Source organism: Balaenoptera borealis (assembly GCF_965194805.1).
Source record: "Balaenoptera borealis genome assembly, chromosome: 6".
NCBI classification, from domain to species: domain Eukaryota; kingdom Metazoa; phylum Chordata; class Mammalia; order Artiodactyla; family Balaenopteridae; genus Balaenoptera; species Balaenoptera borealis.
The window spans coordinates 11,980,768-12,000,058 of NC_138863.1; the positions used below are offsets into that span (position 1 = coordinate 11,980,768).

The window sequence follows — 19,291 nt, forward strand, 5'->3', positions numbered from 1 at the left end:
TAAAAAAAAAAAAAAAAAAAAAAAATCAGATAAAACCATCCAGGTAGCTTGTCAATCTGAAGCATGCACGCAGAGAAAGAGACTCTGATTAATGGGAGAGAAATCAGATGAGTGAAGAGGGTTAGAAGTGGAAGGGAGACAGAGTCTGAGCTCTGAGAGTGGCTATAGCAGCTTTTTATAGGCACACTGTTACCTCTGGGGATGGCAGAGAGTTACCATGAAGAGCAACAGCTGGAGCTGGCCAAAACTTCCGACTAGAACAGTAGCAGTAAATAGGCTCTTGGCTGGCCAGAAGCCAGCAGCAGATTTCACTGGAACTGCCACACCAGCTCAGGGCCAAGGAGCATATGGCAGGACCCCTGAGTCATCTGTGTTCTCTCGAAGCACTTTGAGAGATGCAGTGGAATGCTCACATTTGTGTATTGAGTGATACCAAATGACTTTGTTTGGCCTGTTGTATCAACTAGAATTATAATAGATTTTATCTGATTGGAGTAAACTTCCTCATGATGCTTTGCTGCTAGGGAGCTCATCCACAGGAGAGTGATGTCAGCCTTCAGGGCTACTCAATAGACAGCCTTTCTCAGGTAAAGAGCCCTTTTGGACAGAGGGCCAGATGACAGAGTGCTGGATTTCTCTGCCTTGAGGGCTCTAACACTCAATAAGAGGAGAAACAGAAAATGAGTTAAAAGGGAAAGAAAACTTCTCCTCCATGAGGTGTAGATCATGGTGAAGAAGAAACTGGCATTCCTCATATTCCCTCCCCCAACTTAAAAGCAGGCAAGAATGTTACATCTCTGTACAACCATAATTACGCCAAGGAAACTGTATAGTCATCTCATTTGCCCTTGAGTGTTTGGAAGGCTTGAACTTTACTCTTTCCTCATGTTAATAACTGTAGGGCCAAATTAGTACTGTGTGTGCTAGTTTAAAATTTTACTTTGGGAACCTGCACCATCTCTTCTTGTACTGGCTGTTCCTCCTTTATTGAACAGTAGCAAATGTGCTAACCTCTTTTAAATCCATATTTGGCAAGTTCTCCATGGTCCAGACAGAAGTGCCAAAAGAGGTGATGCGGTCAGCTTTATTTGACTTTCTATAAGAGATTTAATTCTTCATTTCAAAAGAAGTTTGTCAAGTGTTTACAGTAAAAACAAATATATCCACAAAAACACCATTTGACTCAAATTAGGATAGGCTATGCTTTGAATTTAGATGAGATGAATTGCTTAGCTGAATGAAGATTTATTCAGTATTCAACAAACATTTATTGATTTCTCACAGTTGGCCAGGAATTGTGTTAAATGCTATGAGGTTTGTATTGATAAATGAGATAATCCTTTCTTCAAATCACTCATAGTCTCTTGAGGGAGACATTTAGTGAAAGATTAATGGCACATTGCGATTAATATTTAGGTGTAAGTAAGCACAGAAGGCTGTGAAACTATTTGGGGGGCTCCAGACAGGGAATATCAGGCTCAGAAGATCATCCACTGAAATGCCAAGACTTCTACAACTACCTATATGGATCTTTATTTCTTTGAATATCCCAAGTGCTCTCTACATGTTACAAGGTTTGGTATCCCATACTCTTCCGGTCTTTCCTCAAATATCACCTTCCTACTGAAGTCTTCCCTGATCATCCTATTTTAGATTGTACCTTCTGCGGGCATACCCCCAGTATTCCCTACTCTTTTTTCCATGCTTTATTTCTTTTTCTCCAGCAACTGTCGCCATCTGATGTAATATATATTAGTTTTTATTTGTTACTATTATTATTAATCAACTATCTCCCTCTTCCCTCACTGGAAATGTGAGCTCTATTCTTACACAGCTGTAGTCTCAACACTTAGGATCGTGGCTTTCATATAGGAGGTGCTTAGTACATACTTGTTGACGAAAAGCAAGGATGAGGAGTTTTATCATTTGTACAAAGTTAAGGATATATCTAATGGCCTGTGCATTTTACTTTTATGCTTTACATAGTCAAAAATATTTAAGGAGAAAATATTATATAAAGGTGGGATGGAAAAAGAGTCATCTTGCAATTACCTAATTAATATTTATTGAGTGCCTATGACATACTAGGCATAGTATTGGGTGATATGGCAAATGCAGTGAAGCTCAAGAGAGATCTTTGCCTTCAGATAGCTTATAATTTAATTGGTGAGGTAGATACGAAACCATGTACGAAAAGATAACAACACATAGGAAAATGAGATATCTCAAGCAGAAAAAGAGAAAAATAACTCAAGGGATGTCTAAGCAATCTCGGCTGAGTTGACTGAGGGTAAGCTGGTTGGTCAGGAAAAGTTTCCTGGAAAATATAGGACTTGACCTTGGGTATGGGTTTTAAGAAAAAAGAAATGAAACTTATGGGGCAGGGGTAATGGTGGTAGAGAAATGTACTCTTCAGGGCACATCACTTATAGGGAAGACTCTTCAAAGCCATGACTCTGGGAGGTAACTATAACATGAAACAGCCTTTAGATGTTTACATGATTACTTTAGATAAGTTATCTTGGGAAACAGTAAACTTATTCCAATAACAATATTTTTCCTCCAACGATGGTGAAATGCCCCTTTGGAAATGATCTTCAGAGACTGTGACTTGTGCTTTTGAACTTTCTCACCGGGGGCATCCTTTCCATTATTGGAAAACATATATAATATTTCGAGACAAGCCAACAGTAGTTCATGGTCAAGCTGGGTGCTATAGACTGAATGTTTGTCCTCTCCCTCCCCCTGCATTTATATGTGAGATCCTAATGCCCAAGGTGACAGTATTAGGAGGTGGGGCCTTTGGGAGGTGATTAGGTCATGAGGGCTTTCATGGGGTTAATAATGGGATTAGTGTCCTTATAAAAGGGACTTCAGAGAGCTCCCTCACTCCTTCCACCACGTGAAGACAGTGAAAAGATGGCAGACTAAGAATTAGGAAGTCGATTCCTACTACATACGCAGTCCGCTGGTGCCTTGGACTTCCCAGCCTCCAGAACTGTAAGAAATAAATATTTGTTGTTTATAAATCACCCAGTCTCTGGTATTTTGTTATAATAAACAGCCTGAATGAACTGAGACACTGGGTTCACAAAGTGAATGATCAAATCGGGCAATATCGTTTGGGCCTCAACTGAAGTGTGATTTTAAAGTAATGGGCTGGATTTTCAGAGGTGTCTCATACATTGGAGCTGAAGGTAGCTCCAAAGTCAGGGTTCAGAAGTATGTAGAAGAGAATCGTGTCTTTGGCGTAAATCACCTTCTAAGCTGATTGTTTTGAAAGCCATTGTCCATTTGGACAAACAACTGCCTAAAAAAGCAGTGTTACACCTTAATAAGTCACTCTTCACAGTTGTGAATATGGATTTCTTTCTAATTTCTGAATTCTTTCCTCTGGCCCTTTGCATATGGAAACTTGTTCTCTGCTTCTATATTTTTTTGGAATTGAACCAATTAGCTGTGATGGTGAGAAATGACAGTTTGACTCAAGAACAACAGAGGGAAAAGAGCAAAAAGTTAGCTCTTATTTTATTGTTAGATGAACATTATTGGTGTGGTCAAAGAGCTAATTAACTTTGACATTGTGCTTAATAAAGGAGAGAAGTCAGGCAGTAGCTACATCACGTGCACAAGAGATCTGGGCATGCAAAGTAACCCATTCTACTTCTATTCCTTTATGCTCGGCCATACCCAACTATCCTCCTCAAACAGTCTTTGGCCTCAGGCCTGAGTTCTGAAATACTCAGATGATGGGTTAGCTATAGTCATGATAATCTTGGCTTCTCTGGGTAGATGTCATTTCCATGTTCTGCAAGGTTGGATTTTTTCTGGTGGGAGTAGTAATCCCCAAACCATTTCTATTTTACATATAAATGGGAAGACCAATAATCAGATTTACTGTCCGGAATCCATATAATTGATTCATTTATAAGAGCTTACAGAAGACTGTGACAGGACCAAGTGCTAATGGATAACATTAAAAAGGCAGATGTGGTTACCATGGCTTTGAAAGTCATTCACCTCCATTCATCTACCCCAGTGGGGACCATCAGAGAGGAAAGAGGTGAGTGTAGATATCAGCTGGCTAGAGTTTCACTAGCTGCTGACAAACAGATCCTAAGTGTGAGGGATCACTTGGTAAGAACCAGTCTTGTTAAAAGTGACAAGGTCAAGTTTCAGGAATGGCAGTTCAATTGTCACCTCAGGTCTCAACATCCACAAGACTTACAGCCTGTAAGGCATAATGGGGCATTCTGGTTATACTGGCCTAGAATTCCTATGCCATTAAAGTAGAAAGGGACCAGAAAAGATAATTTATTTTCCCAAATTCACATTTAATTAACCTGTACCTTAATTTGTCATTGTTGCTTAATAGGGGTTAGACTTATCTCCAAGACTCGATTGTGTATTCCTTGGATACAGTACAGAATATTTGCACTTACATTGTTCCATTTTGATTACCAAGCATTGGAGTAATGGAAACACAGTTAAATATCTGTTGAGTTACTGTAGGGACTAATTGTTTGTAATTATTATTGGGTCTCACAATATCTGTAGAAATATACAGAGCTCAAAAATGAAGGGAGTGGGGGAGAATAAAGTGCCCACAGCTACAAAGTGATTAGAGACAAATTATTTTACAGCAGATTTTTCTACCCCTCTGTAGCTCTTATAGCTGTGTAAGTCATTTAGCTATGTGGTTTTAGAGCTTTGTTTGTCACTGCTGTCAGATCTGTAATTTTAAAGGAAATGTACTAACTGGTGTTTAAGCAGGAAGAGAGAGACTGTGGTATTTGCAATGAAATGCAGAGAGAGCAGGAAAACGTGAGCAAGTTGGCACTTTGTAGATCATTATTGCCCTTGCTTAATAAAGTAATAGATGCTTCACCATTGCTTTGAAGTGGTTGCCAACTTCCTCACAGCGCTGTGAAACCTGATACTTCTGCCTTTAAACTGTGTGTGAAAGTGCAAACGGTAGTACTTGTGAATTCATTCAGCCACTTCCAAACTGTAGTCTAAGCAGGGAATGGGAATCCAAGACTGAGAGAGGAGGGGGAGATGGCCTCTGCAAGTTTCAATATCTGGATGTCAGATTTGGCTGACTTTTAGTTATGCAGACTTGAACTTTACAGAGATAAACATTGGTTTCCTCAAAGGATCTAAAGGAATTAAAAGAAGGAACTTTGATCTTCTTAGCAGGTTTTTTTCATTAAATAAGCTCATGGCAGAGTTAAGTCAAAGCCAACTCAACCCACATTACTAAAATGCTTATTGGGCTACCAAATTTAATAGGTGCATTTTAGAAGGTGGAAATTAGTGTCCAAGTAATAAAGAGGTCGGGGGGGGGGGCGTTGTTGCGTAGGTCAGGAGAATATTTTCTGTGCCTGAACTGAGATGCAGAAGGCTTGCTCCGTCCTAAGGCTGAAATAGTTTTCTGTTATCCGCCTTCCCTTCCTGAGCAGGTGGTGCATGTGCTGGGGTTCTTGAAAATGTCAAGAGTCATTTTTATACGTGTAGTCAGTGCCACCCAGGAAACTAAGGAAGCTTTATTTCCAGAACTGTATTATGACCTTGGCTATGTACTCACAATCTCTGTTGCATTTGGGGAGAACACGATAACTAGGTGGTTGTCCTTGCCCAGTTTGCTTGCTAACAAAGTGGTTTAGAACAAAGGTTGACTCCTTGGCAGCCCATGGCCTGCTGACTTGTGTAAGAGGGTCAGAGGTCTGAATCTGCAACGTTAGCTATTTCTGAGGCAACAAGCCACTACGTCAGAAGAGCAGAGTGGTGACTCTCTCGTGCTACCCCCTGGGAAGCAGCAAATGGTCGTGTGGTAAAATAGAGAAGTCTTTATTTGGACACTGGTCCAGAGCAGCAAAAGTCCTCTCCAAAAATTCATCATCTGGGTGTAGTGTAGATCTCCATGTTCTTCCATGAAAAATCTGTATTCTGCTGATTCTGAACAATGCAGCATTGTTCAAAAAAACTTCCTCCAGGGCTTCCCTGGTGGCGCAGTGGTTGAGAATCTGCCTGCTAATGCAGGGGACACGGGTTCGCGCCCTGGTCTGGGAAGATCCCACATGCCACAGAGCAACTAGGCCCGTGAGCCACAACTACTGAGCCTGCGCGTCTGGAGCCTGTGCTCCGCAACAAGAGAGGCTGCGATAATGAGAGGCCCGCACACCGCGATGAAGAGTGGCCCCCCGCTTGCCGCAACTACAGAAAGCCCTAGCACAGAAACGAAGACCCAACATAGCAATCAATAAATAAATCTTTAAAAAAAAAAACAAAAAAAAACTTTCTCCAATGAAGGAAATGCTCTATATCTGCACTGTCCAATATGGTAGTCACAAACCACATGTGACTACCAAGACCAAGGAACTGAAGTTTCATTTTACTTATTGTCAATTCATTTTACTTTAAGCAGTCACGTGTCTAACGGATTTTATATTGCACAGCACAGTTCTAGGGGGTCCACAGTAGGGACGTGTGTGAGCCCCTGCTTCGTGTGCTATCTAAAACTGGAGACAGTGTCTGCTGTGTGTGTTTAATGTTTGGGAGATTCCATTTAGTTTTCCCATGAAGCCGTGATGCTGATCATAAAAACAAAACACATTCCTGCAATATGATAAGTCCCTCATTAAAAACCAGAATGAGAAGAAATGAAAAGGAAAAAAAAATAAACCTGAGGTTACAGGTGTTCCTAGAAGAGGACTGATGATTATTTCTTGGCCAAACATTTGCTGAAATGAAAAGTGGTAATGTCTCAGCAAGTAGATCTCTCTCCTGCTGTCATTCATTTTTAGATGCTGGGTTCCTGAACTTTTATCTGTGTTGGAGAGCTGTCTAACTCCTTTCCAAGCCACATCTTAGAAAAACAAAACAAAGCAATAAAACAGAGAAAGGATGATGTGCTAGGTGTGGGAAAATGCTTAACGACACAGGTTTCAACTTGCTACCAAGCCATTCCATACGTAGCTGTAACTCACTTATTTGGAATTTAGAACACACTGTTTATGGAAGCACTTTTATAATTTACTTGTTTCCAGGCTAAACCCTAGTAGCCTATTTTACCCATCGTGGAACTGATGATGGTATATTTGCAGTAAAAAATACTAGAAAATACTTCCGTGGAATATTTGTTGTTAATGGAAGCCTGGATCAAAACTCAGCAATGTTAATTATTTGATACTACTCTCCAAAAATATGTTTGAAGTTTGAAAAATTGAATAAGAACCAACTTTCTGTTTTGTTTTGTTCTGAACTGTTGACTACTCAAAGAAAAGCAGATTAAACTGAGAAGTAGTGGAGACTTCTGGGGACATTCTGAAGAAGTAATTTGGTATTTTGGACTTATTTTTAAGGCTGTTTGCACTTATTAACCCTAGTCCTATATTTCACTTCAAATATTTTATTTCAAAGTTGATGGCTTCCTTTTTCTTGTCTGTGGTTATATCAATAGTGCTGCTTTTAGAATCACTAATAGCCTTGTTTTGATTTGTGAGAAGGGCAAAGAGCAGGAAAGAAAGAAAAATTGAGAGGGAAAAAGAGACTAATGCATAATGTACAGAAGTTGAAAGAGAGAGAAGGAAGAAGTCAAGGTGCAGGGTGATGGCTGGAAGTGAAATTCACAGACTTGTGAATAACAATGGTCCCCACTTACAGAGCGTTTCCTTCCAGCACCAGGAACTGAACTAGATTATTTACATTAATTATTTCATGTAATTTTCACAAAGTAGGCTTTTCCTTCTATGCCTCAGATGGAGAGATCAAAGTTTAGAGATGAAGCGACTCACTCAAGGCACTCCCTCTCCCACTTCCAGGTAAAAGTAGATGAGTATGGATTTAAACGAAAGCCTGCTGAGTGCCAAGCCCCTGCCTTCACGTTACAATATACCCTAGACTTCAGTGAGCAGTGAAAACCGGAGGGTGTGGGTGGTCGTGATGTGTATGAGGCCTTTGAGAAGGATGAGAGAGGTGCCAAAGACGGTGGTGGATGGCTTCCTGGTCCTCATCACCAGGCCCCCAAGAGAACTTAGGAAATGAGTTACGAGCTGCTGAGGAGTGAGATGGAATTGATCATGGAGCAACCGGCAGACAGCGGGTATCAGAATTTTCACAAGCCAGGAGCTCCAAACCCAGCAATGCCTCTCCTTGTGTCTGTGTGAGTGAAAGCTCATTATCACCTAGGAAGCAGCTGAGACAACTTGCAAACTGACGGTTGGACCCATTGCTGGGAATGTGTTGGTTTGTGGGTTTGCAGTGCTTACCTCTCCAAGGAATTCTTTTCAGAGAATGTTCTTTCTGATCTTAAAGGGTAAACTATGCAAAATGATATATTCATTCAAGCAATTAGCCTTTTCAGAATGCCTGCTACACAGGGTCATCCTTCCACATTCCATAAATATTGGATGAACACCTACTATGTCTCAGATACTCTTCAAGGCCACGTGGTGTGAACAACTCCACGTACTGGACAACACCTTTAAAAGGTTAAATTTTAATTTACTTAATCTCTTATTTTCATACAGGTTCCTCTCTACCCTTTATACCACAATACTGCGGGGCACTAAAATGCTACTTAAAGGAAACGAGAGCCCTTTCCTTGTAGTGTATTTATGACTTCCTTTCAATTTAGGGTTTGACATGGCTGAGGAGAAAACTAAATATAACCGGTGTTTGTATTTTCCCTCATAAGCCTATCGGGCATTGAAAAGGAAGGTCAGAACACAAGCTTTGTGAAAAAGGCTCCCAGTGTTAATGAGCAGCTGTATGTATCTCAGGGAAACAGTTTGTAACTAAAAATAGAGTCTCTCTAACTATAGCAACTCAGAGCATTTAATACCCAGATTCTACACGGGCAGAAATAAATCCCCAAGGGTGTATGATATAGGAGGGGTAGAGTGTCAGGGCTGAAGGGGTAGGAAGAACTGTGCCCCCCAAATCCGAGGTTGTGTTCATCCGCTGGTGAGTTTCAATCAGATATGCTTACTGCATTCGCAGGAGATTTTTCCCAGTCTCAAAGACAATTAGAAAGCAGTTTGTAACAATGAAGCTAAAAGGAAAAACAGTGCACACAGGCTATTTTTAGCACACTAAGCCAATTTGTTAAAAAAAAAAAAAAAAAAGACCGAGGGTAAGTATAAAGTAAGGAAATATAAATACTAAAAGGAAAAGGTAATATAAACTTCTTGGTGTGTAGCCATAGTTTACTAAAGATGTGAGATTTGTCTGGAATATTGAAGACATTCATTTTAGAATGGCCATCTTGGTATTTTATTAGTTAAATTCAGATATCTAGAAAGCCGCTTTCTAAGATGAATTTTAAGATTTTTAAGATTGCTTTTAAGATTTTTTGGTTGCTGTTAACTAGCGCTATGGACTGAATTGTCCTCCCCACCCCAAACCCACCAAGTTCATACACTGAAGCCTTAACCTTCCAAGTGGGGCATTTGGAGGTGGGGCCTTTTGGAGGTAATTAGATTCAGATGAGGTCATGAGGGTAGGGGCCTCATGATGGCGTTAGTGCCCTTATAAGAAGAGGAAGAGACACCAAGAGCCCTCTCTCTCTCTTTCTTTTTCTCTCTCTCTTTCTCTTTCTCCATCATGTGAGGATATAAGAGGGCAGGTATCTGCAAGCCAGGAAGAGATCCCTCATCAAGAACTGAATCAGGTGACACCTTGATCTTGGACTTTCCAGCCTCCAGAACTGTGTCTCCAGAAATAAATGTCTGCTGTTTAAGCCACCCAGTCTGAAGTATTTTGTTATAGCAGCCAAGCAAACTCATACAACCAACACTGCCACTATTGTGTTGAAAAGATAAACTGCATGATTACTGTTCAGTAATCAAGGAATTAAGCATCTTTTTTCCTCTCCATATTTTTTTTTCCTTCCTCCTAGAGAACTGAAATCCTTTGGAAACATCAACAGGTAAAGATATCTCCTAATACATGTTCTGATCCTCATTGGTCTTCACTAGATAAAATGTTTAAGGTATTTCCACAATGTGTAGATTTTAATTTTTAACTAAAAGGCAAGACCTGAGGAGCTGAGCAATTCTGTGTCTATGGAAGTTTAGTATTAAAAAGAGGAAGAGAGAGGCTGCCAGTGTTTGAACTACTTACGGTCACACCTTTGTTTGGAAATAGCAATTGTTAGGATCTCGGCAATGGAGGGTGACCTCATTCCATATATACAGGTAAATATACTAAGGAAATAAAACTTCCCACATTGAAGGATTTTGAGCATGGTAATGCTTATTTATAATGTATTTGATGAATACCCTCCTTGTAACAACAACCATCAGATTAACTTGAGAAATGAAAACACGACAAAAATAGGAAAAGAATAGACTCATTCTTCTAAACCCTTCATGCACATTATCTCATTTTTCTTTGTATTTTGGGGTCAAAATTATAGTGGCAGCTATAATAGTACCCTGTACTGATGGAGAAACTCAGTCAGAAAAGTTCAAGTGAAGGAATCATTTATTCCTCTCTGTTAGATCCTTCCTCAGAAACTTTAAAATAATAGCTTTCCATTTTGAGAGGACTTAGTCCAACCATTCTTAAATTCTGTTGATGCATTTTTTTTTTTTAACAGTGATGAAATGTCCAGAGCTGAGGAAGAAATTCCATTGCTATTCTCAGATGTATATACCCAAACATGGGTAAAGACAAGGAAACACTTATAGCGCTGTGTATTGTTGAAGTCCTCTAGGTTAAAAATGGAATAAAACAAAACAAAACAAAAACATTGCAGGCAGCTTCCTTCCCCTGATGCAGACCTATCAGGTAGGATTGGATGATTTTTGTTGGTCTCTTCCCCAGGTTGTTTTAATGCAATGTGAGTAATATTAAATTGACCCATATGAGATTGCTGCTTTTGTGGGTCAGAAATGGTCAAATATTGGCAATTTCTTATGGTCATACTTAGAATGGATATTTCTAGGTTTATATTTTGCAGGTTGATTGTAAAATTGATCAACAGTAGCTCAGGCATTTTAAACTTTCTCCTCCCCCTCTTTCTTACTCTACTTCTGTGATTAGATGACATTTCCACGTGCTACAGACTCCCTGGATGTACTCAGATTTTATTGGAACACCAGAACGGGAGGAGGGTGGAGTGAGGAATTATCGACAATAAGTTTTTATCATCACAAGAATTAAGAGCCTGGGGCATAGATAAAATAGGCCTTAGGCTATATTTTATTCCCAGTGCTGACATGTACAGCTCTCCCTCCCACAAAAGAAACGGTGAGTAGAATTGTCATTGTTAGGGAATAACTTGGAATTGGCTCTTATTAAGCAAGTCAATCATTTTCCAATGTCAGCAATAAATTATTTCCAGTACACCTTATACCTAAAGTACATGGTGTCCTGACCCTGTGGATGAGAACCCCTGGTGTTGCCGGAGAATCTGTGGGAACAAAGGGGTTAAACTCTAAAGTCTTGAGCCTAGGCTCCTGGGAGCCTGTATAATGGGCCTACTGGGGATGATCAAGAATTCCATGTCTGGAAATCTCTTTCAGTTTGGATCCAATCTATAAGTTAAAATCAGTTGCTTTAAAAACCCTCCCAAATGCTGCAGTCCCTTGGAGGAGGCTGGACAGAGCCTCAGGGGTGAGATCATTCAAGGTGCAGAAGAAGACAGAGCTACAGGGTGTCTGCAAACAAGCACAACCACCATGCCCTGTCAGACAGGTGCTGCATTTCAAGAGGTCAGAGAATGAGAGCAATTGCAGTAGGGCTCTGCTTGATAAAGACTGAACACTTAAAATTGCCGCTTCAAGCAGTTGCAGACTGAGAATCATTTGCAGCCATATGAAATGCCTTGCTACAGAGAGACACCCCTAGAACCCCTGGAAATCGGTCTTCAGGTGACAGAATTGGGACTACGACAGCAGGAAAGGATGCAGACAGCATAGGCCAGGGACAGGCCCCTTAGCCCTACCTGGGTAAGAGTTTTCACTAGTTCCTTAGTGAGAAAGGCTTAGAAGCGAACAACCAGAACTTTACAGAACAGTATCTGTCGTTTTCTGTTTGTTTTCTGGGTGTGGTGGCAGTCGCTGTGGTCCTGCTGGTGTGTGTGCACACATGCTTACATTAATTGGTTAGTCATCTCTAGCTTCTTATTTCATAGTGTGGGTTTCATCACTTTCAATGGACTCTGTATAAATTCTTGAGCTGAAGAGTCAGTTCAGATTTTTTACAGACATATCTGTACTAGGTGGAATCAACTGAGTTCTTAGGAGATTCAAATCCTCCCAGGAGGCTGACCAGACAAAGAGCGATCCTCCCAGAGTGTGCCTGGGCTAGGCTTGGTGCAGTCTGGGCGTGTCCCACGATAGGCTAGGACACAGCTCGCTTGCTTTTGGTCACGTACTCACTGCTTATATTTGGCAGAGATAGGGAAGGAAACCCATTTACATATTCTTTTTTTCTCAGAGCATTGGGAGAGAGATAATCAAATTCTAAAGTCTTTCAAAATGCTATATAAATGATTTAGATGTCATTGGATATCATGATATGATTTGGATGATTCGGAATTGGATGTCATGATATGATTGAAAAAGGGACAAAGACTTGAATCTTAGGAGCAAATATTTAGGCCGTTACATCAAAAAAAGGAAAATGAAATTTCCAAAAAGAGGCTAGTAGAAGCCCAATCAAATACAGGTAAAGACTTTAAGACAAGGTCAGCATTAAATCATCAGTTATTTTCTCTTAATTTCAGTGTGCTAGTTGGACGTGAGAAATTATGGTGATAGGAACAAAGTGGGAACTCTGCTTGGTCATGGACACTCAGGGTAAAGCTGAGTCTGATCCCACCAAGACTTCTACAACGAGGTAGGCCATCTGTGGGGTGAGACACAAATTCTGAGCTTGGGGGGAATGAACTTTACTTACGTAAATATGCAGTTCAAATAAAAGTGGAATCTGGAACAAGAATTTCTAAATCTATTTTTTGTCCGGTGGAGGTGAAGCATCCTCTCATGGTTGGTGCCTGCCATTTCTTAACTGCTGCTCTGGGAAGAACTTGCACTTGTACCTGTACTGAAAGCAGCACTTGAACGGAAGGTCTAGGGCAAGGCTGCTGGGAGCTACAGAATTGCCAATCACTGTAATTAGTAAGATTGCCTTGATGATCCTAAAAGACATGCATTCTAATAATCCCTAAAAATATTTCTGGAGCAAGGCAGGGCATAAATACATAAACTGAAAATAAATAGATGCATTTAACACTTTTGCACAGTTTAAGCAATTTGTGATTAGAGAAAGACAGGCTAGAAAGAAATAAAGTCTCCAACCTATCCGTCTAGTCTCAGAGACTTCTGTTATACAGCCTTGATTTTTGTAGGTTCTGGTGGAGAGATGTGACCGGATTCGTGGAAAGGAAGAAGGAGACATCAAACCTAGAGAAACAAGATTATTTACTTATTTATGGTTTATTAACATCTCTTAGGGTGGCAGCTCCATTTCTATTGCCTCAAATTTCTACATGGAGGGACATCAATCAGAGCAGAGGCTCTTGTATTTTGGGGGGTTCTCTTTGGAAGTCTGACAAAGCCTATGGACCCCTTTAAAAATAATGTTTTTAAACATATACAATACAGTATTTAGGAGTATAGAGGAAATTAATTATAGCTAAAGGCCATTTTCAAAATACCAAAAAAAAAAAATAAAGGAAAGTTGTGGTATAAATGTACGTGAGTTTCTTAATGCACTAAGTAGCAAGATCGAGCAACAGGTCTGAACTTCCGTGAGTCTCAAGTACTGATGACCACGAGTGAGATTCCAAATCTCTCCAAGTAGTAACGTGCTATGAAAGCATTTGACACGGTCACACGTGCTGCTCATATGAGTCTGGCTTATTGCTTCCTTTCATAACAGAAGGAAATGCTAAATTTCAGCTAGAGGTTAGTAGGTCAGAGAGAGGTCGATGACAATAAAGAAGTAGTTTTTCCGCTTTCCAATTTCATAGTCCCCCGGAATTCTCTCCAGGGTCCCCTTGTTCAGAGCCCCTGGCCACAGCTTTGCCCAGGAGGAGGTGGGTTTCTCTGCCTGGTGACTTTGGAAGAGGAACTCAGCCTGCTCAGCTCAGCCTCTCTTGGGCCTCTTTCTTTTCCTTCCAGCCTGTCTGCACGATTCGTATCTTCCTCTCTGTCCTGTAGAGCTGTAAGGCAGACCTGCAGTTTTGATCTGTGCCAGGCACTGAGTGGGCACATTTATCTCTTTCAGGGGTTGGTGTTCGCAGTGGTACTAAATCAACCACATGCTCCAGTCCAGCTCTGATCAGCCATAAGGCTGCCATTTTGGTCTCCAAATGTCTCTGTGGTCCTTTGTCACCTCAAGGCAGCTTGAGTATGAGACTGAGATGCATAGACTCTGGAGGCAGATGGGTTGGGGGCACAGGCTACCTCGGCTGCTCTCCACCTGGGACTTTGGAAAAGTGATCGATTTCTCCGTCTCAGTTTCTGCATTTATAAAATGAGGATGACGGTAGAACCCAGCCCCTAGGGTTATGTGAGAATTAAAGGAGTTTATTCACATTAAGGTCTTAGGATGACATCGGGATTGGGGTGTAAGCTCAGTAAATGCTAGTTTTCATGGTTCTGAATGGGGCGTGGGGAAAGATATGCTGTTGATGGATCCCCCAGCCTTAGCAACTTCTACTTGGGATTTAAAATATCTAGTTGCCCGGATGGATAAAGTTAACTAGATACCTGTCAGAGCATATCTACTTGTGCTGGGTAAACACAACCAAAGTGTTAAACTTTGCCTGTTTGGGGGGAGACAGAATCCCTGTATATGCACTGATATGGCTGTGCCGGTTATTAAAATAGTGAGGCATTAGGCTGCACTCTATGAAATCACCACTTTTGTAGTTTCCAAATGGTTAAATACCAGTAATTTCTCATGATTTAACCTGATATTTCCATACTGGTTGTTAAATACTGCCTCCCAGTCCCCAAAGGACCCCCTAAGATTCCCTAGAGCTCTCCAGCCATAGGGGTTTCCAGGATCTGGCTGTGGTGCCAGGCTGACATCCATTTTCCCTGTCTGGTGCCCATGTAGTTATTAAGGGAAAGGTTTTTAAGAGTCTTTTATTTACTGAGTATCTGATGACTTAAGACTGTGTAAGGCCCTCGACTTACGGTTTGGACTTCAAATTTCCTAAGCAATCACTTAAAAAACAAAAAGGATTCAAGACCTCTGATTGTTCACTTTGAAACGTCAAGGCATCTGCGACAGTTTTTGAACCTCTATGCTATGTCCCTCTAAGTCTAATTATCTCAGATCTCAGACACCTAATTTTCTCAGGAGAAGCATAGTGTGAGGACTGACTAAGCTGAGGTTCCTCAAAGGATTATCAGCAGGTACGGCTGAGGACAGGCTCCTGGGGGGCACGTGGCGGGGAGGTGGTGGTGAAGTCCCTGTGCCCGGCATGGAGAAACAGACTGAACCTGGGAATTGGGTTATAGTGTTATTTCCTGGCACATGTAAATCATCTCACACAACCAATCCGACATCTGAGCTAAACTGGGGGAGCAGACCACACAAGAATGATTTTTTTCGCTTTTCAGAACCTCTGGAGTCGTCCCATGTGATTTTTTTCACATCTGCGTGTTTCCCCTCCTGAAATACCATTCACTGCTGAGGTGTGCAGCCCAGCCCAAATGGCACTTCCTTCTCAAAGCCTCACAAGGCAGATTCTACACCCTGATGATTCCTGGATCACATCAAGGCTGCACACAGGCTGTGTTCACCAGGGATTATGCAGATCAGAACTTCCTTCTTCCAAAGATTGCAAAGGTAGGAGGAAGAGGCTTGTTGGAGATACACACTAATTGAGCTCCTGTTATGAATCAAATGGTTCTGAGAAAAATTGATCATCCCTAGGCAAATATTTATGTGCCAGGCATGTTCTAGGCACTGGAGATAGAATGATAAGGAGGACACAGTCTCTACTCTCAAAGAGACACTGTTCCTAAGCTACCCTTCAAATCTAGATCTTTCTTTCCATTCACGAGGCACGGCTTTTAGTGAGGTTGTTTGCTAATCTCTCGCTCTTTTTGTAAGATCACATGAAAACACAAATACATGTGGAATGAGAACTAGATATATTTGCTTCACTGTCAAATCCTTTCCTTCTCCAAATAAAGAATTGTAATCACTACTCCTCCACCTCGACCCCTAGATAGTCTAGTATAAAGTAGAAGGGCCATAGAAATAAACCGAAAGAAAAGAGCCTGGTGTAAATGTGCCTCTTCCCTTGTGACTGAAAACCAATGGACTTCTCCCATGTCTCTGTGGATTTTGGTGTGTAACACCCACGATAACACCAAGCGTTTGTCACCGGGCTACAAAGGCGGTGCATATACAAGCCAGGCCACCTGCGTGGAGAAGCCTGCTTAATTTACCAGCCAGCATGTGCAGATACTGAGAGGCCAGACTAAACTCAGCGGCGAGCTCATGCTCAGATAAGCAAGGTCAGACATCCCCGGGGCAGAGGCAATTACAGAAAAGGCAGCTCATTGCAGCCCAACAAATAGGTTGTCATTTGCTTCTTGCTTTCCTTTGGGCTCAGGGCCAATGTTTTTCAGGTAGAATTATATTGTAATATTCATTTGCCAAAGAAAAGAGCCGGTGCTTATTTTTTTGTAAGTACAACAAATAGTCTTATTAATCAAAACGTTTTGAATTTTATGGTTCTGGGGCCTAATTTTTCACTTTTAAGGTAAGTGGGTTTTAAAAAAATTGTTTGCATTTTGCTTATTTTTGCAACCATTTTGTGAAGTCTATTTTTTATTCGTGATTCACTGTTGCATATTGAGCAGTTCTTTTTTATTTTTTTATTTTTATTTTTTAAATTAACCCTTATTGGAGTATAGTTGCTTTACAATGTTGTGTTAGTTTCTGTTGTACAGCAAAGTGAATCAGCTACATGTATACATATATGCCGTTTTTTGGATTTACTTCCCATTTAGGTCACCACAGAGCATTGAGTAGAGTTCCCTGTGCTATACAATAGGTTCTCATTAGTTATCTATTTCATACATAGTAGTGTATATATGTCAATCCCAATCTCCCAATTCATCCCTCCCCCTCCCCCTCCCCTCCCCTCCCCCTCCCCTCCCCCTCCCCCCCCCCCCCCAGTATCCATACGTCTGTTCTTTATGTCTGTGTTCAGTTCTTTCTTTCTTTCTTTCTTTCTTTTTGGCTGTGTTGGGTCTTCGTTTCTGTGTGAGGGCTTTCTCTAGTTGCGGCAAGCGGAGGCCACTCTTCATCGTGGTGCGTGGGCCTCTCACTGTCGCGGCCTCTCTTGTTGCGGAGCACAGGCTCCAGACGCGCAGGCTCAGTAGTTGTGGCTCACGGGCCTAGTTGCTCCACGGCATGTGGGATCTTCCCAGACCAAGGCTCGAACCCGTGACCCCTGCACTAGCAGGCAGACTCTCAACCACTGCGCCACCAGGGAAGCCCAGCAGTTCTTTTTTTAATGAGAGTAATGTAACTGCTATATGTGACCAGGTGAAGACACTACAGATGAAGTATTCTGTACATTTTTGTGTCCAAACATATTTCTGATTGGGGAAGTTCCTCTGAGATGCTAGTGTGAAGTTCGTCTTTGGATGAGGATTTTTACAAAGAGTTATGCATATCAAATGTAGTATTTTCTGATTAGCAAAATGACTTTGAAACAAACAATCTAGCTATGCATCTAAGGAGCAACGTCTTTAATTGCCCTGTGGTAAACTATCAATGAAACACACAGCTGGATAACGGATAGCAATAAAACCTGTCAATAAAACCAATATCGTTCTGCCTCACCAGCTCTGCTCACTTGTTTGAGTGCTGAAAGCAGAATTTTACTGGAGAATTATTTAAAAGACATTTAGGCATGCTGGAACACATCCCAGCTTGTATGGTATGATCTGGTGAATTTTTTATCCTTCAAAGCTAATCATAAAGGAGCAAAACACATACAAAAATATTAGGTAAAAAGTTTCCTCCTTTGAGGACACGTGTGTCTGAAAGGAGAATGCAGGACTTCCCTAGTAGCGCAGTGGTTAAGAATCCACCTGCCAATGCAGGGGACACGGGTTCGAGCCCTGGTCCGGGAAGATCCCACACGCCGCAGAGCAACGAAGTCTGTGCGCCACAGCTACTGAGCCTGTGCTCTAGGGCCCGTGAGCCACAACTACTGAGCCCATGTGTCACAACTACTGAGCCTGCGCCCTAGAGCCCGTGCTCCGCAACAAGAGAAGCCACCGCAATGAGAAGCCCGCGCGCCGCAACAAAGAGTAGCCTACGCTCGCCGCAACTAGAGAAAGCCCGCGTGCAGCAACGAAGACCCAAAGCAGCCAAAAAAAATAGTAATAATAATAAATAAATTTAAAAAATAAATAAATAAAAAAAATAAAAGGAGAATGCAGCCAGTATTATCGGAGCTCAGATCAAATGTTGGCTGCGCCTGTTTCTTGTGTATGAACACTGTGTACTGGACCAGTGTGGTTACCATCTAATTAGGGTAAACTTCACTTGAGGTTAGTAAACACTTTCATCACGGTAGTATTCTTGGTCTGCTTTATGATGTTTATTATTAAACATTTTGTGATATTCAATCTGCTGGACTCTTAATGTATTAGGTGATTTTTGCATATCACTCTGATTTGGGTGGATGGGAATTACCATGATTTTATATTCAAGGTAGGAGACTGAACATATTTAAATTACCTTTCAGGAAGAAACAAGTAAAGATTAAGACCCAGAGAGTGTGTAAGGCTGTGGTGACTGTGTCCTCTAGCTGTCCTGCAGGCTGCTCCAGTGTCTTTCTGATAACAGCCCTCTGTTTTCCTTTCAGTGCTAACCCTACACATTCCACATAAACCTGGTGGGGCTGGTGGTCACAGTGGCCTGTCCTCTCCTCACTACGGGAGCCAGGCACATGACTCAGATTATCCCTTTGGCACAGCTACAGTGATTGGTTCGGAGATTGGTACATGGACCAGTTTGAGCCAATCACTGACTGCCTCCTCTAAAATGTCTCAGTTGGAGTTAACCATTTTCTGCTGGAGTGGCTAAATGGAGAGGATGCAGCTGGCAGCCACTGGAGGTCACCTTGGAGAGACACAGGTTGAAGAATGAAGCCAAGCTAGATGGGCAGTTGGTTTAGGAACTCAAGCACAGCATTCCGTGTTTTACAGCTCAGGGGTAAATGACATAGGTCCTTCCAAACAGAGAGAAACAAGGCTTTGGTTCAATGCCTGGGGAAAGCATCTTTCTCTTC

The 19,291-nt window shown here is 41.5% G+C and overlaps 1 protein-coding gene across 1 annotated transcript in view; it reads left to right on the forward strand.

Annotated features, from left to right (window-relative positions):
* The window catches only part of LOC309630725 (uncharacterized protein), a 99,798-nt gene that overhangs the window by 8,630 nt on the left and 71,877 nt on the right, over positions 1-19,291 (forward strand). The window contains exons 2-3 of the mRNA XM_082396297.1: positions 6,197-12,849; positions 15,588-15,816. Coding sequence (XP_082252423.1) covers positions 12,761-12,849; positions 15,588-15,816 — 318 coding nt within the window. The 5' untranslated portion in view covers positions 6,197-12,760. The remainder of the gene's footprint in view (positions 1-6,196; positions 12,850-15,587; positions 15,817-19,291) is intronic.